The sequence below is a fragment of the Neovison vison genome, chromosome 12 (assembly GCF_020171115.1).
Source record: "Neovison vison isolate M4711 chromosome 12, ASM_NN_V1, whole genome shotgun sequence".
NCBI classification, from domain to species: domain Eukaryota; kingdom Metazoa; phylum Chordata; class Mammalia; order Carnivora; family Mustelidae; genus Neogale; species Neogale vison.
Genome location: NC_058102.1, coordinates 120,832,749 through 120,855,675, shown reverse-complemented (window position 1 = coordinate 120,855,675; position 22,927 = coordinate 120,832,749). Strand labels below are relative to the sequence as shown.

General features: G+C 46.5%; 1 protein-coding gene across 8 annotated transcripts in view; it reads left to right on the top strand.

Annotated features, from left to right (window-relative positions):
* BEND7 (BEN domain containing 7) overlaps positions 1 to 22,927 on the top strand; it is a 79,258-nt gene that overhangs the window by 47,776 nt on the left and 8,555 nt on the right. For all 8 annotated transcript variants that reach the window (XM_044227056.1, XM_044227061.1, XM_044227058.1 and 5 more), the window contains one exon: positions 17,896 to 18,015. In XM_044227056.1, coding sequence (XP_044082991.1) covers positions 17,896 to 18,015 — 120 coding nt within the window. The remainder of the gene's footprint in view (positions 1 to 17,895; positions 18,016 to 22,927) is intronic.

Genomic DNA, 22,927 nt, shown 5'->3' with positions numbered 1-22,927 from the left:
GAGGGAGAAACAGGCTTCCTGAGGAGTAGGGAGCCCAACATGGGGCTCGATTCCAAGACCCTGGGATGATGACCTGAGCCAAAGGCAGACGCTTAACGACTGAGCCACCCAGGCGCCCCAGAAGAAGAGTTTATTGTGGGATTATTAACAAGGCTTTTTGTAGTGATAATTAATATTCCCCATGACAATATCTTGAAACTAAGACATAAGTATTTCTAGAGATCACACTTTTCACATATTTTAATCTGTTTTATGGTGGTTAACACTTATTGGTAATTCATTAAAAATTCATTTATAAATATGACCCAAAGTATTAATGATGAAAGGATCTTTAATTAGAAGCATTTACCTGAGCACTTGGAGTTTAACTCTGGAAAGAAGCACCTATGATCTTATTAAGTGGAGCTTTAGATTTTAAGGCTGAGGATAGTTTAGTATCTTGGATTGAATTCAGAACTTACTTCATGGCCAGAACATAGAATAGAGGTCAAGACCCAGGTACGTTCTCTGAAGACCAGCTCATTCTTGCTATATGCCAGGAGACTGTACAGTTTGCCTTAGTGAGCATTATCTGAATATTGATGTAATCCTTGGATCTCCGACTGTGTTCGGAAAATACAGTTGCTGTAAAGCAATTTTTAGGACCCGGGTTCTGGTTTTTAATTCAGTTTCATGGTGATTAGTTGAGAACATTTTATTACTATCAAACTCTACTAGATTCTTGAATCTTCTTGCATTCAGAGGAAATTCTGTATGCCTGTCACGTGAAAGACCCCACCAACTGCTCTCAGTTTACTCCCTGCAACACATGAATACACGCTGGCCCTCCCAGCGGGCAGTCAGCGCTGACGTTAGCCGTGGGGGTCACAGCCTCCCTGAAGGGAACCCTCCGTGGCTGGCAGGCCTCCAGAAACTTAACTATGCCTCTAGCAAGAATGGAAAGCCCAACCAGAGTTGGCATCGCCCTCTCAGAGACTCTGCCGAGTTCACCACCAAAACCTCGCATTTTATCCCGGCAACTCTGGGGACTTGTAGGACCCATAGGAGTCCTTTCAAAATACTTCAATTTTCCATTTTTATTGCACATCATTCTGCTTTTCATTTGACCTCACAGAGATAGAAATTAATATGGTTGTGGGATTTGCCTCTGATTTATTATTTATTTCTTGATACCTCTGTGCATCCTGAGAACTCTCTGTAAGATCAAGGATGGGCCATCAGCTTGGGTGTGAACAGCCTCATGGTGTCGGTGATTTTATCTTCATTTTCAGGAGAGCAAACTGAAGATCTGAGAAACTGAGTAACTAACTTAAGGATAAACCTCTAGTAGGTGGTAGAGCTGGGACTTGGCCCCAGGCCTATCTGGCTCCAGAGCCACTGTCTAGCACAGTCCTTTCCTTCTCCAAGCAGTATCTGAAAGGAAAGAAGAAAGGTGTCCCAACTTTCAATTTCTGCCTGGAAATTTAGCATTTTTGGATCCCTTATAAATTCCTAGGAAGGTGGCTATACTAGTCATTTAAAATGACTAGTCGGTTACTGTATATGCAGAGCACATTCACAGTGAGTTTCTGGGTAAAGGGTAGGGCTATAGCTCAGTTTACTCCACAACTTCAAGGGCAAGGGCTCCGCTGAAGCTAGTGAGAATTGGTCCCATCATGCTAGGGAAAAGAGAAGTGCGATCCCCTCCCCAAGGAAAAGAGACACTTCTGAGACTCTTCCAATACGTGGAGCTTGGAAGTCACACTGCATGTAAGTAATTTTTCAAAGTTGTCTATAAATTTAATTCTAGCGGAACTGTTTGGCAATTGAAACCAATTGATGAATGCTCTAATTCAAGAATCCTTTTGGAAGATGCATAATCATTTGTTAATTTATCTGTTCATATTTTTACATAACAGATCAGCTTAAAACAGGATAAACTGCATAATATATAACAGCAAAATAATATGTAACAGCTCTATAATTATATCACACACATAGCTGTCCCCGGCTCAGGAACTCTTACGTAGTTGTTATTGAGGTTGTATTTTCCCACTTTTTATGGAGACCCGGTGACAGATAGGCAGTATTGAATCTTGGCCGTTCTATGCAGAGAGCCCTATATTCAACCCCTTCTATAGCGAGTCTCACATTTTAGTATGCATCAGGATCACCTGAAGTATTTTGAACCGAAATTCAGATTTCTGGGTGCCCTCCTCAGAGACTGATTCAGCAGGTGTAGGGTAGTCCCAGAAATCTGACTTTGGACAAGCAACAGCGGGTGACAGTGACGTAGGTGGTCTCAGACCACCCTTGGGAAGCCACGCCATCGAGCTCCTGATGCTGATGGCAGATTCTAACATACGAGCGATCCTGTGAAACTCGGTCTCCTTCTTCTGTTCTTCAAGAACAGCCCTTTTTCTGAAGGCTGCCCTACTTCTCTTCTGGAGCAAATGAGAAAATAACATAGGTCAAGGCTCTCGTCCTTCGAACCTCTGGGGCTAGGAATTACTCATATCGGTTGTGTTGCAGGAGGGTCCCGGTTTCAGACATGCCTGCACCTGAGTAATGGCCTCGTTTATCACTGGCAGAAAGGCCTTTCCAGACATCAGCACGACTCTCACATCTGGATCACTAAATAAATGCTGTATAGTTTTCCGTATGGCCTTCTCATTAAAGGCTTGAAGAAAGCGTCCTCTCTGTTGTTGGCAAGCTCACGGCCAGTCTCCTCGATTGCGAGTTTGGCGCACTCAGTGTAGCCAACTTCTTCACCATGCATGACAGCAAAGCTGTGGTCCTGGCTGCTTCTCCAGTACCGGGTCAGTCACGAGAATGCCAAAACCTCCACAGTAGCACCCACTACTGAATGGAGGGAGAGCACGGAGGAGGGACAGCCCCGAAAGAGAAGGCCTCGCAGAATAGGTGACTCTGAACTAGACCGTGAAGGATGAGAAGTGGATCAAATGCAAGCGGGCTGGAGAAGGTTAACTGCAGGATAAGTTCAAGGAGGCCGAAATTAAATAAAACATTGGATGGAAGCCTTTTGCCCCCAGAACTGTTTAAAGTCTGTTCTGAGTTGTTGGGCCTTGAGTCCTCACTGACCTGTTTTCCTTGAAGTGTTTAAACTCTGTGAATGTAGATGCCAGGGAAACACTCCCCAGGGGTTTTCGGCCCAAGCTGTACTTCTGGAAGTTTCTTCCCAAGCTTCTGACTGTCTCCCCGTCAGACCTGAGGAGTCAGAATTTGGGGGGTTGTGGCCACAGCAAGTCAGAATTCTGTCCCTCCTTAGTCACCGGTCTTCCATAAGCTCAACAAAGGAATCTCTCCTACCTCAGAATTCCAGATCCATCTGCTTGCTACATAAGGAGCATGTGGAAATGGGAGAGATATTTCTTAAGGTTGCAGCTTCTCGTGGCTCTTTATTCAGCCTCTCACGGAATGGACAGGAAACAGCTGTGGACTAACCCACAAGGATCCAACTCCAACTCCCAGTCACTGAATTCTTACAAAACCCACATTTTAACACCTGGGTTGACCAAAAAAGCCTCCTGTCAAAAGAGATAAGTTTCTGTGGCCCAAATAGGGCCACTCCAGCGTGACTGTGCATTGCACAACATTACAGGCAACCTTCCCATTGTTGACTTTGCCGATTTGTCTCTTCATTATGACAGTTTCCTGGCAGGCACAAGTACAACGTCCTGAGGAAGGGGTGCCTTCCTGGTTTGCACGGCGGCACCGAACGGCCCAACCATGGCCCCGGAAATAGAAAGCGGTGTTTTCATGGCCTGTCATCTTTTTTTGCATGGATTCCTCAATGACGTAGCTGATCCAGAGCGCTCACCAGCATCGTAAGGCAACAAAGCCGCATCTCTGTTTTCTTTCCCACTATAGGGGAGCAGACTTGTAGAGGAAGCCCACCGCTGGTCATGTTACACTCCTGGTAGCTTTTCTCCTGGACCTGTCATGGGTGCCAGTGACCTGACACAAGTTCCAGTTCTGTTCCATGAATGGTGGTTGACGATCTCCTACAAGCTATGCCTCCAAAATCTGAGAGACGCAGAAATTGAGACTCGCATGAATTTCTGCCCTAAAGTGCGTGTGCAAACGATCGTGGAATACTTCTAGTCCATGTAGTACCGTGCAAAAAAAATTGAGGGTGTGTGTCAGCTTCCATTAAGAAATCCCCTTGAAAATCCATAGACCTTCATTTAAAATTGAACTGAAAGTGGCATTGATCGTGGCCATCTTTGTCTAAAAGCAGGCGTGGCTGCATCTATCCTGTTTAAAGAACCCTTAGAAGAGAGGGAGGCTGCCTCTTGGACTCATCCCGTCTTCCCACAGCTGCTCCTAACACTTGAGTCTCTTGTTACACTGACTGTGTAACCTGGAAAAGGCTCTTCTTTCTTGCTCCGGGCTCTCGGTGAGATGTTGACGCCTCTCCGTGGCCGGCTTCTGGTAGCTCTCAGAATCGGAACCTCCTCTCATCAACCGTGTGCCTTTGACCCCAGAACAAACCAGTACTCATTAAGTACATCCCTCCCACACCTCTTCATCACCACCCAGACTATCAGTATAGCCACCAGCAACTAAGTGGGGACCGATCCTGATTAGAAATGGGCACAGAAGCCAGGAGCAGATGAGACAGTGGACGGTGGGGACATGGAGAACACGCCAGCTTAATCGCAGGGCTTGGGGCCTGGCCTGGCCTCTTCTGAAAGAGTCAGGTGTGTCCTCCTTACCCACACAGCACACCCCTTGAAGGGTAGCATGGGACTTCTGACATAACACCCCCTCACAATCACACTGTTGGCTGAGACATCAACATTCTGCTTTTTATGTTTGAACGCTCAGAACCTTCTTTGGTGCCTTTTTGCCTTTGCCCCTAATCCTGCCTACTCACCCAGCCCTGTCTGTTCTCTGTCTTCACTCCCTCATCACTGGTAAGCTCCTAATCCAGCCATGCATCACCTTGGCCTTGATGGTCTGGAAAAAGACCTCTGTAAATATCCTCCTGCCCTGCCTTTCCCCCTCCAGTTCCTGCTGTATTAGCATGTGGCCAAGTAACATTTACTTATAAAACCAAATTTCCTACCATTTCCCCACCTAACCTGTCTTTGCCTGTTAAGTCCAAACTCTGGCCTCTTCCAGACTTGACATTACTGGAGTTCTCTCTCACAACTATGTGTCCCAGTGCCTCTTCCTACCAGGTGAGCCAGCCCAGCATTGACACTGTTCCCCAGGGGTCACGTTCTCATCATGGACTCTGAGTTATGCTGGGTTCTGGGACTGCCTCGCTCTTCTCTCTTTAGACCAATCCAGCTCTTCATGGTCTGGCCACATCTCACGATCTCTACCATGAGACTTTCCCCAGTGTCCCAGCCTGCCCTGATTTCTCCTTTCTCTGCATTCCTGTCGCGCACATTACCTTTGCGTAGTTTACCCATAAATCTCAACCCTTTGCTTTGGCACTCATGGTTTATGTGGAAGATGACAGTATCATTTATTTCCCAAACCATGTTGCTTTGGAGAGTGAAGAGGGGGCTCTCAATCATTTCACCAGGAAAACAGGCATTTTGAACTGTCCTGGACAAAGCAGGATATGTGGCCATCCTACTTAAGCTTGCACCTCTCGTCTTCTCAACAAGACTGCAAGCCCCGTGGGGCAGAGACCACGTTCTAGATTTGCTTTGCATGCTCCCCGGCGTGTGACACAGTGCTACCCACATAATCCATGATGAATAAATAGAGGAAGGAAGGAAAAAGGGATGGAAGGAATGAGGCAGTCAAGGTCTCTTCAAGGAAAAAGGTGTTTTTGGTTTTTTTTTTAAGATTTTATTTATTTATTTGACAGAGATCACAAGTAGGCAGAGAGACAGGCAGAGAGAGAAGAGGAAGCAGGCTCCCTATGGAGCAGACAGCCCGATGTGGGGCTCAATCCCAGGACCCTGGGATCGTGACCTGAGCTGAAGGCAGAGGCTTTAACCCACTGAGCCACCCAGGCGCCCCTAAAAAGGTGGTTTCTTAAAAATGCCAACACAGCTCCACTACATTGGAGGCACACAGGGCACGAATAATGGGAGAACTACACAGCTTCTCCATGAACCCTCAGAGGAGGGCAGCTGAAATTCCAGAAGGCAGAATGTAAGTCTGCAGATGAGAAGAGACGCCAACCGACAAGTCAAGTTGTGCACCACAGTCGAGGCTGGTAGAAATCTTGTCAGCCAGAAGCATCACGATGACCCTGAATGTCAAACCCGCTTTGTCCAGTGGAGACCTGGAAATCCCTGACTTGTCAAGTGTCATAGAGCAGCCTCCTCGGTCTGCTGCATGGAAGGAGCAGAGTGGCATGCCTGCCTTCATACCGGAGAATAGTCCTCTTCAAATGTTACGTATAATAATGGCATTGTGGGACTGTGATGGAAACAAACCCCATCGTGGAACCCAATTGCTGGCTCAGTGTGCCAGTTCCTGTCTTAGCCATCTCAAGTCTTCTGGAAACCTGAGTGTACTTACCCATCCATGTGTGTTTTTTAGCACTCACCATCATGGCAACGTGGTGCCTCAAAGACAGTATCAAAGAAAAGAGAACTTATATATTGTCAGCCTCAAAATGGGAGCCCCCAAATTCTCCTTTAGCATATCTCCATTAGAGGAGGCGGTTATCAGCATTAAGAAAGAACAGGAAACAAAAGCCTCTGAGGCATTGGCCTGCCCAAACCCCAGCATCGTCACCCTGAAGTCACACCACCATACCACACATACCACACAATGCCCACAGGCCAGTAGCGGCAGGGATGGTGGCGAGCGTCCTGATCCAGTGACCTGATCCTCGTAGGTGAGGCCCTGTCACTACCACTGCCCTCCTAGCTCATCACTCTTATTATTCCCCCCCTTAGCCATCTCTGAGTATAGGTGGTTGTGAGGTCCAGGACAGTACCTGAACTTCCAGAATGTTCCCTAACTTACTCTGGTACTGTGGGTATAGCTTCCAGATTTACCGGCCAGGGCATGAACTCAGCACCTCGTGGAATGACCTCAAAAGTTCATATTGCATGAAACCCTAGTTTATTCTTTATTTTTATTTTTTTAAGATCTTATTCATTAGAGAGTGAGAGAGAGAGAGCACAAGCAGGGGCAGGAGGCAGAAGGAGAGGGAGAAACAGGCTCCCCACTAAGTAGCGAACCCGATACCGGGCTTGATCCTAGGACCCTGGGATCATGACCTGAGCCGAAGGCAGATGCTTAATCGACTGAGCCCCCCAGGTGCCCCAGAAACCCTACCTTTAAAAACCGGAAGAAAAAGTCAGTACATTCTCCTTATCATTTACATGCAGAGCAGGCAAACACAGCAGCGCCCGGCGCCCCAAAGGTTGGAGAGTGCCTTATGCCACTTGCCTGACTTCTTGAACCGATGGTTCTCTCAGCTATGATCTAGAAAATAAGTGGGTTGTACTATCTCCAAGATGTCTTCCAAGTAGAATTTCTATAAATCTGTGATTTTTCCAGGCATTTTTTCTGTGCCTGAAAAAGGGAGTAAATAGTAAAACCACCATGATATCAAAACTGGTTATTATCCAGACCTTAATATTTCACAGATATAATTTATTCCCTTGAAATATAGCAAACATGTTAAACAAACATGTGTTGTTGGAGCAAGCCAAAGGAAAGTGTTCATCATAGCTCCCACTAAGTTGTATTATACATGAGTTCTGCTGAGGGTTCTCTCAAATCGAAGTAAATTTAAGATTAACTTTGTTTAATCTGAGAAACCACTAAAGGCACTTTCTTTTAGACAGAGATGCCATTGTAGGGAAAGGAAGACAAGGGATATTGTTCTTTTCTCCAGACTGTTCTGGCCTCAAATCTTTGAGGATCGCTGTGATTAAACAAGATTGCTCAGACCTCAAAGCCCCACCAGTTTGGGGATCCTGAAAGGAGCATTGTGGGTATAGACCCACTCCTAATGCTGTGATTAAGGTCTTGAAACATTACCTTCTCTTGGGGCGGGGGAAAGAAAGGAAGAGGTGTGGGTTGGCTGATTTTTAAAATCTCTGCCAGTTCAGAAAGTCTATGGTTCAGTAATTTTAGTCCACATTCTCAGAAGTAATCCTAGAGAATTAAGTAAATATGACTGGGAATCAATTTTATGGAAATTACAGCCCCGCATGGGGATCAGCACTAGGGGACAAAGAATACGATGGACATTACGGTCACCATTCTGCTTGACCAGCTGACTCACCTGCAGTCCCCTGCATAGATAATCCAGGAGGATATTCTCATTTCATCACTGAATGCATCATTGTTGGCACTGCTGTATTTTCTTCACTTGTTAGCTTTAAAGATTTCATTTTTTTAAAAAAGTGTCATTTTTAGGTGCATTAGTTGATGAACTGTGCTGAATCTTTTGATTAGATGAAATCCCAAATGAACTTGAGGGGTCCGTGTAATCTCAAGACCTACGGCTGTTTACTGAAGAAATTCTCTAGTTCTTTCAAGTGAAGCCACAGACCCGAGCAAACTTTTTCTCAGGTTTTATTCTTTCACGAACCGCTGCCTGCCATGGGCCAGCCACCATGTGCGAAGGAGCAGCGATCTCTGCCCTTGCCAAGTGCAGAGTCTCACTGATCACTACATGCTGTAATTCTGAAAACCACTGGTTAACGAGCTCAGGGGGCCCTTGGCTGAGAAGGTCACGTTTATTTCAGCTGAGAGCCCGGGAGAGGGGCGGGTGACTGATGCCTTCCCCTGCTGCTTGGGGCAGGCAAAGTACTGAGTCTTCTCTGTGATCCCCCCTTTGCCAACAGAGAGTGGATATAGGCAGCAGACTTGAGATCCTGTCAGAACTGACATTGTCCCAGCATTGTCCTAGGAGAAACTGATTGATTCATAGGCATTTGTACCCATTAGCAGTGGTCGTTAGGCCAGAAGTAGAAATAGTAGCATTCTTCTTCATCTTAAATACGTTGAAGGCATTTTCTCTCCACCGTGCCCCTGAGGTTTAAAACAGATGTTATATTTACTGCATACCCACCCTTTTTTTAAATTAAGAGTCAAAATGTTCGGGGTGCCTGGGGGGCTCAGTCGGTTTAGCATCCAACTCTTGATTCTGGCTCAGGTCATGATCTCAGGGTCCTGAGATCAAGCCCTGCCTTGGGGCTGTGCGCTGGGTGTGAAGCCTGCCTTAGATTCTCTCTCTCTCTCCCTCCTTCTCCCTCTGGACCTCCCCCTCCTTAACAAAAATTAATAAAAATATTCTTCTACCATCTCCTTTCTTTCTCCCTCCCACTCCAGAGTAACCTGAGGTTGGTGTGAATCTTTCTCCCTTATGTTTTCCACATTACTGCTTAAGTGTGTGTCCATAAATCACCCGCACTACTGTCTTGTGAATTTATGAATCCACACACACAGCCTTATACTGTACTTTTGCAACTTTGTGAGTTTTTTTTTTAAAGATTTATCCATATCGATACATTATAAATCTCGTTGATTCAGTTTAACCACTAACCATCCTATCCACACAGTGATTTTTTTTTTTTCTGCAGTCTTCTGTTAAGGGTTAGTTAGGCTGGCGACAGATGTGGGCGTATCTCTGGGGGACACACCGGGGAGCAGAACTGAGGACACAAGCGTCTTCAGCTTCATTAAGCATTTTGCCAAATGGCTCTTTCATGTGACACCTCACTTACATATCCCCCAGCAACAAATAAGAAATCCTGTTTTGCCTCATTCTTGCCAACCTGTGGTACTAACAAGCTTTAATCTTTGCCTGTCTGATTGGTCTTAAGCGGTACCTCAGTGGTGGATTCCCTGATCAAGAACGTTGACCATCCTTTCCTACTGACCACTCTTTGGTTATTTTCCCTCTGTGAATTTCCGTCCTTTTCCTGTCTCTCCAATAGGCTATTGTGTTCTTGTTGACTTCTAAGAATTCTTCTGTCAGTTGCACATGTTACAAATGTTTTCTCTTATTTTCTCACCTGTGAAAACTCTGTCTCTGACCACTTACCACACCAAAGCTGAGATCTAACACCAGATAGACTACTTTATGCCTTTTTTTTTTTTGATGACCGTTTTAAGAAATTTTTCCTACCATGATAATATATAATGATATTCCAATTTTTTTTTTCCCAACCAAGTTTTAAAGTTTTATCTTTTCCTTTTGGATCTTTCATCCCCTTAGAATTTTCTCTTGCCTAAAATGTGAGGGAAGGATTTAATTTGTTTTTCTCTCTGGGCAATAATCATGGTAACACCATCCTCTTTTTTTACATGGATTGTAATTGCCCCTCAGTCCTACACCAAGCTCGCACTTTACCTGTTTACACTTGGTCTTTTGTCTGCCTCTGAGCCAGTCCTACAGTTTTCATTAGTTTGGCATCACAGGAGCGCCTAGTATCTCAGAGCTTATGCCCTCCCTCCCCCTTCCTCCCCTCCCTGATCCCCTCTCCCTCCTCCCTTCTGCTTTCAGCGCTCTTCTTCCTCAGCTACAGCCTGTAGTAATTCTTCGAGGGTCTGTGTGGTACGTTGCTGCAGTCTCTGTTCTGACCATTTCCCTATTTCACCCTTACTGTTGAATGGTGGGCAGTCCAGTGGGGCACTGTGCTCTAGCCTGGGGGCGGCTTTTACAGAGCAATTTGAAAACATCCCATGTTCTTCAAGGTTTGGTTGCTATTGTTGGTCTATTGTTCTTCCGTAGATAATCTTTTTCTGTCCAGTTGCTTTTAAGATCTCTTTGCCTTGGTATTCTCTGTCTAGGTATATATTCTTATGAATGTGCTTGGTTGCCTAATTTGTAACCGTAATGGTAATGGTAGGGTTTGGTGGTCATTCATGTGTAATTGGTGGTGAATTAAGAATCAGGTTTTAACTTGGGGCATCTGGGTGGCTCAGTCAGTTGGGCGTCTTGACTCTTGGTTCCAGCTCAGGTCTTGATCTCAGGGTCATGAGTTTGAAGAGAGGGAGAAAAAAAAAAAAAAAAGGAGGAACGCCTGGGTGGTTTAGTCAGTTAAGTGGCTAAGCATCATGGTGGCTTCGGCTCAGGTCATGGTCCCAGTGTCCTGGGATTGAGTCTGCATCGGGCTCCTTGCCCAGCAGGGAACCTGCTTCTCTCTCTCTCTCTCTCTCCCTGACAAATAAATAAATAAAATCTTAAAAAAAAAAAAAAAAAAGAAAAAGAAAAAGAAAAAGAAAAACCAGACTTCAATGTGTATAAAATGTTCTCTTCAAGAAGGCTCTTTTGGTCTCAAAACACAGTGTCACTAACACTCCCTTAGGAAGAAGCTAAGTTTTGCAAGGCTGCAAAATAGACACACTGTTGACTGCCTGCATGCTGCCTCCCTTGCTTCCAAGCGACACTTGTCAGTCTCTCTGTCTCCCTTCTCTCTGCACATCTGCTCCTTCTCCTCCTTACCAGCTGGCTTCCTCCCCTTGCTTCCTTCCCCTGTCCCACCCCCGCCCCCGACAGTTGTGGTTTGCAAGGTGTGTTAGGGCCACTCGCACCATGAGGTCTCGGCTTTACCTATTACTGCTCAAGCCCTCGGCCTCTCCTTGCTTGCTATTCTGAGAAGCTCATCCTTTTGTGCTGTCTGTGGTCAAGCGCCCGTCACTGCTATGACTGAGCTGAGAGCGCAGGTACGAAACATTCCTGCCCACTTCAGCAGCAGGGGTCAGGGGCATGGGGCGGGTTCCAGAGGCATCTTTGAGCTTGGCCAGCCCCACACCATCCAGGTACCTTTGCTTCAAGTCAAGCCTTCTGTTGAGTTTTTCATTCCAGCACCTTGATTCTAAGAAGTGAGAGTACTGGGTTATGACAGATGTTCCACATACTAGGAAGGTAATCCCCGCTTACGCACTAATTAATTTCGTTGTCACTTATTGATTAGTTCCTTGTAGGTCTAGTCACTGTGAGCTGGTTTCTCAGGCCTGAAGCCCTGGGTGGTCTGAGACAATCAGAGTTTTGAAGCTGCACGCTGAGAGCCCACCTCCAAACCAGCAGCACTTGCCCTGAGATCTGAAGCATTAGAACACCACGCAGCATCCTCCAGTCCTTCTTCTAGCTCTTTCCCTTTCTCTCCTAGTACGTCCACGTTTCTTGTGACTAATAAATTAGTGGAATGGGTATCAAGCCTATGACTTGTGGGATTTCACCTGTCCCCTGGAATCTGGGAAATGAAGCACCATATTATCATCAAAGAAAAGATATTCTCTGTTAGATCCATATAAAATGTGGACCAAGGGGCACCTGGGTGGCTCAGTGGGTTAAGCCTCTGCCTTCAGCTCGAGTCATAACCTCAGGGTCCTGGGATCGAGCCCCGCATTGGGCTCTCTGCTCAGCAGGGAGTCTGCTCCCCACCCCACCCGGCCTCCCTGCCTACTTGTGATCTCTGTCAAATAAATAAAATATTAAAAAAAAAAAAAAAGTGGACCAATTCCTTAATCTCAGAAGTTGAAAAAAACCTGTATGCCCATCCTCCTCAAGGCCCACTCTCCTTCTCCCTTCCTTGCCTCAGGCCGACCAACCCCTTTGATCTAGAGGGGAGGTGATCTCACAGACACCAGGGTCCTCTCCCTTCTTGTCCCCCCTTGCTTCTGTTTTGTGTAGATGAAAGTAAGACCAACATTCACAACATTAAGTTAGCTATTGATTTGCTTATATTTAGAATTCAGTCATTATTCTTCTACAGAATCTATGTGCTCGTATATAACTTTAAATTACAAATTAGGAGGCACTTGTGTGGCTCAGGTGGTTAAGCGTCTGCCTTCAGCTCAGGTCATGATCTCAGGGTCCTGCGATCAAACCCCATGTAGGTCTCTCTGCTTAGTAGGGAGCCTCCTTCTCCCTCTCATTCTTTTCTCTGTGCTCTCTCTCTCTCTCTCAATCTTTAAAAAAAAATATTTAAAAAAAAATTAAATAATTTATGTGGAAAATAATCCCTATTAGCCATGCAGTCTGGGACAGGTTACTTAACCCACCTGTACTTTGATTTTGTCTCTAGTACAATATCCCAACACCAGTACCATCAGGTTACAACGACCATTAAATGAGATAGATCTCTAACGGGCTTATTAGCACGTAGGAAGCTCCACATAACAGTTTCAAAAGAGCAAAGGGAAGAAGGGGCCATGGGAAGGTGCTGGTGGTCTTCGGGTGGCTCACATGTGAGAAGGGGGACGGCCGGCCACCTGCAGGAAGACCTCATTGACTCCCCCTGCAGGCTGGCGCCAGGGTTCCCTCTCCTTGGCACAGCCCCAAAACCTAACCACAGAGAGAGCTCCTTCCCTGGTCCCTGGCCCCTCTCATGCTTGGGAACATGGGCAGGGCCCAGGTGGACCTGGCTTCAGTGTGGCTTGATGCCCGCGTTGATTACCACTTGTCTGTTTGACCAAAACATAAAACTGCATCATCACATCAGAACTTGGGCTCTCTCTGCTGGCCAGCTGTGGCCTCGTCTGAAGGTGCCGCAGAGAAACGAAAGCTCTGCAGGTCTCCTCCTGCTTCTCTGAGCATCTCTGCCATCCAGTGACTTCCTTTAAACACCCTCTCCATGTTCTGCTTTTCCCAGGATAGGGAGCCAGAAAATTCCTCCAGGAACCACTGTGTGAACAGATAGCTGTTTGGGGAACGCGGCCAGTCCACCGTGTCCTCAGCAGGGCACAAGCAGACACCCTATAGACCGCCTGTTCATTGATGATTACATTAGACGCTGCGTTTCCCAGGGACGGATCTGCTCAGCCACCACCAGCTTATTCATTATTTATATACAATTAAAGGGCACGGTTCAAATGAACACAAGCATATGAGAAAAGTCATTACTCATGTACAGATCAAACTGAACATTTGTCATTTCCCTAGTGACTTAACATACCCTTTGTACCTTGGGACCTCAAATTATATGAAGCGCAGGAGATGCTTCAACTCTTTTACTTAGTCTCATTGTTGGCTCTAATCCGCTTGCTCGGATTATTCGGACTTGTTTAAAATTAGTCCTTGCTTCTCCTTAATACATGAAAATAGAAAAAAGAGGGAAATTTCTTTTTAGTACCTATCGCATTCTAAGGATGAATGCAAATTGTGCTATGATTCTTAATGACCCACCATTAACGTAGTAGGAAACCCAGTGCATTAATGCAATGCCTCTTTTCACATCATTACTCCTAATGGAACTGTTACCAGGATAATAGCTTGACCTTTAGCTATAGATTCAGACAGCAAAATATATTCTGCTTACTCCATACCTCTGTTCACACAGCGTATTGAGCATTTTTGGATCAATACAATGACAATCTTTTGGCCTTGTTCTAAGGCCTCATCTGCACATGTAACAGAATAGGATTTCATCTTCAGGAGATAGATCCAAGTTAAAAGTCTCTTTTAAGTTTGAATGTGATCCATGAAATAGAATATCAGTAATACAGCCTGTGGAACTATTTGTTGGTGTAGGTATTTTCTGAGAAGCCTAATGCTATGCCTTCAAAGGTCTCAGACGCAGACCCAGAAGACAGAGATTTCCTTGGCTTTTTATTGTGACTGGATGAATTTTAACTGAAAGGAGAAAAAAGAAGTTGAAATTATTGCCTTTTTAGTGAGTGACAGAATATTTGAGCCCAAGATTAGCTTAGAAGGATTTGCTTGGAAGTCCCTCACAGAGTGGGAGAAAACATTCCAGAGCCTTCCCTTTGGTTCTCCTAAACTTGGTTATTGACATGCGTGGTTGCTAGGAGTCATTTCGATGTTGGCATAACCCACATTGACTTTGTAATTTGGAACCACTGTCTTCTAGTGTGTGCTAATTTGGACACAGGCTTTTCACAATCTAAGAAAAGAGGGGTTGCTATAGAAATTAATTTTAGAAATAATATCACAGAGAGGGAGATGTTTACCTGGTAAGATGATATATTCAGTCATTTTTGTGGTACACATTTTCACATAAATTAACAGTGTGCTACATACAATTATTTTCTTTTTGTTAAAATAGAACTTGGAGAACCTTTTGGCAGTTCTCTGATTAGCAAGTGTTACTGTGGGCATTTGGATGTAATTCAGTCTTGTTTAACTATATTCCATGAACTAAAACTTCCTAATTAGTCTAAATTCATGAGCTATTGTATCTGTTGCCATTAGAAACAAAACTGGAAAATATGTGTGTTCATCAAATATTTATTGACCTCTCGTTCAGTACAGGGCACTGTTGTCGGTGCTTTGAGGGAGACAAGATACATGAGGACCCTTGAAGTGGTCTCCAGTCTGGCACAGAAGATTCAAGGACACACCTACCCCCCGGGAATAGCACGGCATCTGCCTCCCTCCCGAGTAGAGAGTAGAGACCACAGGGCTTGCTGATGCCCACAGGCCGTATACTAGATGGCCTGGTTGACATTCTCCCCCATCCTCAGCCCTGCTTTCTAATCGTCTCCCTTCCTCTGCTCGGTGGAGGCTGGAGTGGACCCTTTCCATCAAGGCTCTTACCACAGCTACACGCCTTCCTCTCCCTCTCAGGTCTTGCTGGCACCTTGAGTGACTTCACGATCCTCATGAAAGATCCTGACCCTAGCCACACCATGTCCAGACCCAGTCCCCTGTGACCACACCTCAGCATTCTCGCCCAGAACCGCTCCCCCACAGATGTCGTCTACTCCAGCGTGACATCTCCTTGCCAACCCCACTGATTCCACTCCCTCATCCCCAGAGATTTTTTTCCAAGCGTCTGAGCCTTTTTCTGGCTTTGCTTCCTCCCCAGATTTGGGGAGGGGGCGGGGGAGTGAAGAAAACAGAGGTCATGGACTCTCACTGGCATCTGCAAGGGCTTTCTGTCCCTGTCCTCCTGCCAAAACCGTCCAGCAGAATCCTGACCTGGGCCAAAACTGCCGTCCAGTGGCACCACTCCTAGCCCCGAGCTGCAAGCTGCCACAGGACTGTTGCCACCACAAGTGTATAGGCTTCTCTTTGGCTCGCCATGCTCACGTCCTTGGTCTACCGCTGTCCTCTTCCTCTTCTTCTCAGAGGCAATGCCAGACATTCCCCACACTCTCCCTACCCTTTGCCACTGAATCACTGAGGTCTCAGGAGTGACTGCTCCAACCTAGACCACTTCTAGTGCACCCCAGCTCCCACTCTCTCTGGGCTCAGAGTGGGGAGTCTTCCTCCTCTTCAAGGGCAGCTCCTCCCCCCAACCCGTTCGGGATCCTACCGCCTCAGTTCTTCTGACGTGGTTCCTTTGACTGTCTCCTTCCTTCCCCTGGATCCTGCCTTCTCCAGAATGGAAACCATGCTCATGTCTCTCCTGCCTACAGCCCTCCCCCAACCCCGCCCCTCTTCTTCTTCCCCCACTGACCTGGTGTTTCTGGAATGTCATCTGTGGCCGCCCCACCTCTCCTTTGAGGGGCTCCAGTGACACCTAGTAAAGCGCTGTGCCTGACCCTCTCTTCTGCACTTCAGACTATTGTCCCTTGTCTTTCTTAGCGCCCCTCACTGGTCTTTACAGACCGCACTTCCCAGTTTTCTGGATTTCGCCAGTCCTGTGCCTTCATCTCCTTCCGTCTGGGGTTTTCTCTGGCTCTGGGCTTGGCACCATGCTCTCTTCACTCCATATGCTCTCCTGGCCAACATTTTTTTCTCATTGCTCTAACTACCACCTATAGATATGTGCCCCTTGGGTCCGTATCTTCTGCCTGGACCCCTTCCCTCAGCCTCAGGCTTCCGTGCCAAGTAGCGGCTAACCATTGCAGACACCCCAAATCAGCACGACCCAAACCAAACCCAGCACAGTGTGCCTTTCCCCTCAAACGTGCCGTTTCTCCCATATCTACCGGGTCCAGTCACCCCCGCCGCCTGCTCTCTAATGTTTGAATGGGTCTGGTCCCCACTGTTGATTCTGTATTAAGTATTAGCTTTTTAACGTCATTTCCCTAATGTAGTGACATAAAGCGTGTTCTGTGATTCTTTGGTTTATGTATCGGCTGCCAAGTCTCCTGGGCATACTCTGTCCATTTATCTACAGAGACTTTTGAAGTAGTTCTTTTACTTGAATGAACTTTTTTTTGGTGGTGAATATGGAACTTCTTCGGTCGTATTTAGCACAATCGGCTTTTTTAAAACTGGTGAAATGTTTCTTTTTTGTTCAGTACAAGTTTTACAGTTGTAGAGAGTGGAATCTGTCAACATTTCCCCTTGCCCTTTCTTTTTAAAAGAAACCTTTAAAACATTAAAACTGCTAGTATTTTAAATACCACAAAAGCAGGGGAGCTGACACATACGAGGTCTTGTCCTTGCACAGATAAGGGTATGACGGTGCCCAGGAGCGGAGGGAAGCGGGACTGTCTACCGAGAGGGCCACTGTCCCGCCTCCCTTGTGTCCCATCGCGGCTCCCTCCGTAGCTCCCCATACACCACTCTCCCAGGTGCAAGCGCCACACACCAGAAGCTGACTCCTAGTACTGCCCAGATTCTAAGACACCCCTGCATCATTGTTCGAGTGTTGACTGAGTTAGAGGGAAACACTGTGAGAATGCCATCTTTTTGTATCATCTGGCATTCGATTTTGTATGATCTTGCCCGAGATTCAATTTACCAACAGTACTAATCCATTGGCTGAATTCTGTCATGGCGCCAAGAGACCCAGAGGAAGCTTTTTCTTCTCTGCCCATAAGAGACATGTACACACATGTGGAACAAATAGAAAGAGAGGTTCCATTAGATCTACTCATGTTCTATGGCCAGTTATATCCTGAGGCACCATCCAGTGTATGTGAGGGGGGTCCTGCCAGCCTCCATCTTTACCAAGGGAACGTAGTATAGACGTTGAAGATACCCACTTTTAGGAAAACACATTTTTTTTTTCTTTTTGGGATGTATTCCTATTTCAGGTCTGCATGGTTTATTTATGAAAGTATTTAACAGTATTTCATATTTTCTCTCAGTCTTCACAGAAAAATACTGTACGGCTAACCACGTGGATAAACTTCCTGGCCCGAGAGACTGGGTACAGATTCTGCAGGATCAAATCAAACTGGCCAGAAGAAGGTTAAAAAGAGGCTCAGGTATGAATCAGCTGCAGGAAAAGATTCATCACCATCAGCCCTTTCCTGAATTCTTAGATGCGGCGAAGTACAGTTCCTCTGCTCTAGTGCGCTTTGCTGTCTTTTGTCTTTTGAAGGAAGAGCTCTGGAGAAGGTGCCATGATTTTGCATTTTAAAGTCTTACTTGAGTGAGTTCTGAAATTCACCTGAAGGTTAAATAGTAAAAATTACATCAGGCCATTTACTTTTACTAGTATGAAAGAAGAAGATTACTCATCTTGTTCGTGGCCTTGTGTGTCTTACCTGTGAAGCAAGGTCTCTCTTTTATGATCCACTTCTATTTGCTGTTGAGTTTTATTTGTTTGGATCTGCATGACTTTATTAAAAAGTACCAGCTGCTTGAGGTGTAAAAAAATAAAAACAAAAACAAAAAATAATCCTCCTACCAGAAACACCGCATGAAATAGACAAAGGGATTTTAAGTTGCATAGATATTTTTTCAAATCTGGCTTAGGCAGTCTGGAGATGATTTTACCCAGGAACGTGAATACCAGTTGAAGTAGGACTACTTAGATTTGGTGATTTGCGGTCCCAAATGATAGTGGGCCGATTTACCAGTGAAGAATTCCTTTGAGATCAGTTTTCTGCCATCATGTAAGAATAATCATCTCTAGGAGGCCACAAACCTCTAGACGTTATTTTTTAAACAAACAAACAATTCCCATCAAACCTCAGGACGCCTGGCCGGCTAAGAGCCTCTGTGCTTCTCTAGCAGAGCGCGCAGGTGTGGGAGCCGAGCTCCAGATGCTGACCGCTGCACAGCTGGCTGGTTCGGAGGCCCCGAGAACAGTAGCACACGGGGGCCTGGGTCTCTGCATCACTTAGGTGCACTCGCAGCGTACTGAGAACAGTGACCAGTCTCCGGTGGGGAGCCCCGCAGCTCAGGCTGGGAACACCCTCCATGCAGCGAGACACGGGCGGCAAGGGACCAAGTACGTCTTCAGGGTGAAAAACCTTACAGCTCTCTTCCATAAAGTAGCTATCAGGACTCTACAGTACTTAGCTGTAGATAATTTTATTTTTAATTAAAACCTTCCCTTCTTCTTTTTTTTTTTTCCCCCCCATTTGCTTCCTTTTATACGAACTGGTGCTCTCCATAAACAGCAGTGGACGACTGGTATTTGTCCTTGGTAGAAACGTAGTGTCGCATCAGGTAGTAAGTTGTAGTGGAGTCCAGACCTGACGTTCAGGTCTCTTCTCTGCTCTTCACCAGCCCTGGACCCCGGGCAAGTCACTCCAGCTTCCCAGTCCTCAGTGTCTCAGTCATGAAGGGACGGAAAGATAAGCCTGCATCACGAGGTTCCAGACGTACGTCATACGTAAATGTCTCCATAAACAAAACCTGTGTGCCTTCTGGAAATGTCTGCATTCATGGGCAGCAGCACTGGGAAGGGGCTGTCCTAGGACAGGGGCCCAGGCAGCCCGCCCTGCCCGGCAGTCCTCTCTGCTCCTGTTGTCCCAGCGTAACTGCTACTAACACCCTTTGTGCCTGCGCAGGTTTCCAGGCTTGGATAATGAATAAATAATACACTCGCCCTTCCCCCGGGTCTCTCCTTTTCCTCCGCCTTTTTTTTCTTAATCTACAAATCACCGCAAATAAACTCAGCAGGGGAGCACTGGGAAGAACAGGTCTGACTTCCTAGCTCCCATCTGCCATTTCCAAATTCCTGGGACCTTCTCTGAGCCCGGGGCTCTCCGTTTATATATCGAGGCTAATACCTGCCTCAGGGCTGTTTTCAGAGTTAAAATCAGACCATGTAAGCATTGCCACTAATATAAAGATAATGGGTAATGCTCAAAAAATGTTCAGGCCCTGATCCTCCTTCCCTTTGCCAACCCCAAACAAAGCAGAACTATTCCTTTATCCCTGCCATTTCTTAGAACCACCACCATCTCGTTCTCCTGGATGACGTTGGTCAGATTTCCTCCCAGAGGGTTTGCATTGCCAGAGTCAGCTTCCCTGTGCCCACTCACTTCAGAACCCATTGCCTTTTGCCCTCTGCCCCGCCCCTGTACAGAAACTCCCGCTGCATTCGCGTGGGATGATCACATTCGCTCTCTGCTTACATTAACACTCCATTTGACCTGCTTGTTGATTGGACTCCATGGGGTCTGTTCCCCTGGGCTCTGGGGCCTCCCTGTCTTTGCTTGTCCTCCCTGTTCTCCCACACCGCCTTCGGTCTAGTTCACGGGCGCTGCCCCTTCTGGGCGCACCTCCGAAACCCCATGGCTTGCTTTCTTGTTATTCTAAGGCCTCACCCAGGACTTGACCCGTCCCACCGTGGATGGCTTACCGGTTTGCCGCTCCAGACTGGCTGCGTGCCGATTCGCTCTCTGAGAATTAGGTACTTCCTCTAGATTTTTGTCTTCCCCAAACACAATCCCTCATACACCGCCCCCTTCAGCACAGCAGGCAGCGTCCCTGACAGCCAGCCCTACCCTCCTCACCCACTTCTCCTGCCCCAGCCTCACCAGACGCCTCCCTGTTGTGAACCTGCTGGGCTCTCCCTGGGAAACGGCACCTACTCTTGTCACAGATCTTAAAAGACACTTCCTCCCGGAGCCTTGATAAGTGGCCCGTGCTCTTTCTGCCACCAGAATAAGGGCACTCCTGTCTCTTCCACTGACCACGAGATCCCCAGGAGCAGGGTCTGCACCTGAGTCGTGTTTCTATCCCAAGTGGGTGGCACAGCACAAGAATATTTGTCGAATAAACCCACAAATCAGTCCGTGGAAAAGAAGACGCAATAGTCCACAACAAAAAGGTCTTATTGTTTAGCTCATCCTGGTCATGTAAGATCCTGGAAACTATTCTATTATTTCCTTACTTGACATTCAAATACTTATCCTATGGCCCCCAGAAGCCACAGGGTGACAACCTCACTGAGCTCTGTCCCTGGGGATGAGGTCCCTAGGACTCCTGTGCCTGTGGCACACACATGGTCATCCTTGAGTGTCCCTTCCTTCCTCCTCCTCAAGCCTTCTCCCATTTCCTTCTCTGCACCCTACCTCCTTAGTCCCCTCCTGATTTCCTTTCTTCCCGCTTCCTCCCCCAAAGGTTCCGAGTCTTGAGTCACAGTGGCCTGACCTCACTCAAGATAGACACACTGAATAACAATTAGGAAGGTTAACTCCCCTAGTGGGTCTCTCACTCCTTCTTATGCTAAAGGTCTTCTGCCTGCCTCAGCTTTGTTTGCCTCTCAAAGATCGTTTTATTACTTCAGCCTCCAGGAAAGTGTTGGGGGAAAGGGTCACAGTTGAATGACAGGTGTTCTCAAAGACAACTGCCCAGTAGACCACACAGCAAACTGAGCACTGATGTCATGCTGAGTGCCGTATCTCCTCAGTTTTATATCCCAAGTGACATTCCGTTTATTAGGCCTGAATAGTGTCTTTGCTAGTGAGTATTTCATTGGTCCTGTGTTGCCAAAATTCTACCTTGGCGATCTGGACTGTTTGCATATATAGGAACTTCGTTTACCTATTGAGGAAATTGTTGAAGCCCCAAAAACAGAGATGCTAAGGAGAATCGTCAGGCTTGAGAGAAATCTGAAATTTGCCATAGCAAAGAAACCTGAATTTAATAGTCTGTAAGCCTGAAAGAGAGGGAAAGGCCCAAAGTACCCAAGATCCGGCCACTTGACAACACTGGTCCCAGGAATGCCACCAACCTCTAGTCCGAGGGGGGTTAGCGTATGCGTGCCCTTCTGTTCCTCAGCCTAGAATCCGCAGAAGCTGCCTGGTCCCTGCCTGCTCCACAGAGGGTTGGGGGGAAGGCAATGGGAAAATGGGAGAAATACTTGGAGCAACTTGGGAACTTGGGGAAAAAGAACTGATGAATCCAGAGTACCGATACTGCTAATTCAGGAAAGATAGAGCCAACTCCGAGGAAGGAGGAAGGGGGCTTTGTGTTACAGAACACGTGCCTCTAGCTGAGGAGAAGGACTATAAGTCCCTGGGGGACCTGAAAAGTTTAAGTCTGAAGAGGAACCTCTGAAGGTAGAAGACATGAAAAGTAGGGAGGGTATCGAGTATACAGAGTGTATTGTGGAAAGCTATCTTTAGAGACACAGAAACAGCCTTTCCGGTGTTAAAAGGAAACCCACAGGCTCAAAATGGAGTCTCTTGTGCCAGGCTGCATCACCAGACTGGGCTGTCATCCCTAATCTGCCTGCACTTTCAACCTCCCCTGGGAATGTACTCGTAACTGGTCAGTCAGGGATTTGGGGGTCAGCTCCAATAAAGTAATCGGTCACATGGACCTTCTCCGTCTCCCCAAGCAAGATGAAGTAATCTACCTACTAAGACCCTTCTGTCCCCAAAGAAGGTGACCTTACCCACAATAATCCTTTCTTCTGTTGATGACTTTCTCATCCTGTCTTTTAAAACCTTCATGCTTTGCCAGAGCCCTTTGGAGCTCCTGTCTGTTTGCTGGGTGGGATGCTTCCCGATTCCTGAATCCCTTCATAGAGCCAACTGGGTCTCCACATTTACTCAGATGAATTGTATTTTTCAACTGGGAACGGCCCACATGACTAAAATAGGAAGTTTGGTTTAAATTTTGTTTCTTTGTTGTAAGGTAGCATGGAAACATCTTCAACATATAGTTGGCGGGTTTTGTTTGTTTGTTTGTTTAAAGAAAAAGGAAAATCCACTCGCAAGCTGGTTGGGGGAAAAGTTGATCTTGATATAAATTTATATTTGATTAAAAAAATTTTGTTTCCCTTGTGCTATATCTTTTATCCAGAAGCACATCTCCACCCCCCCTACCCCGCCCCCCGTGTCAGATGCTGAGACTGATTAGGATGAGCTCTAGTCTCCATTCCCTTCCCTGCTTCCCCCCAGCAAACACACTTGCACATAGTGGGGATTT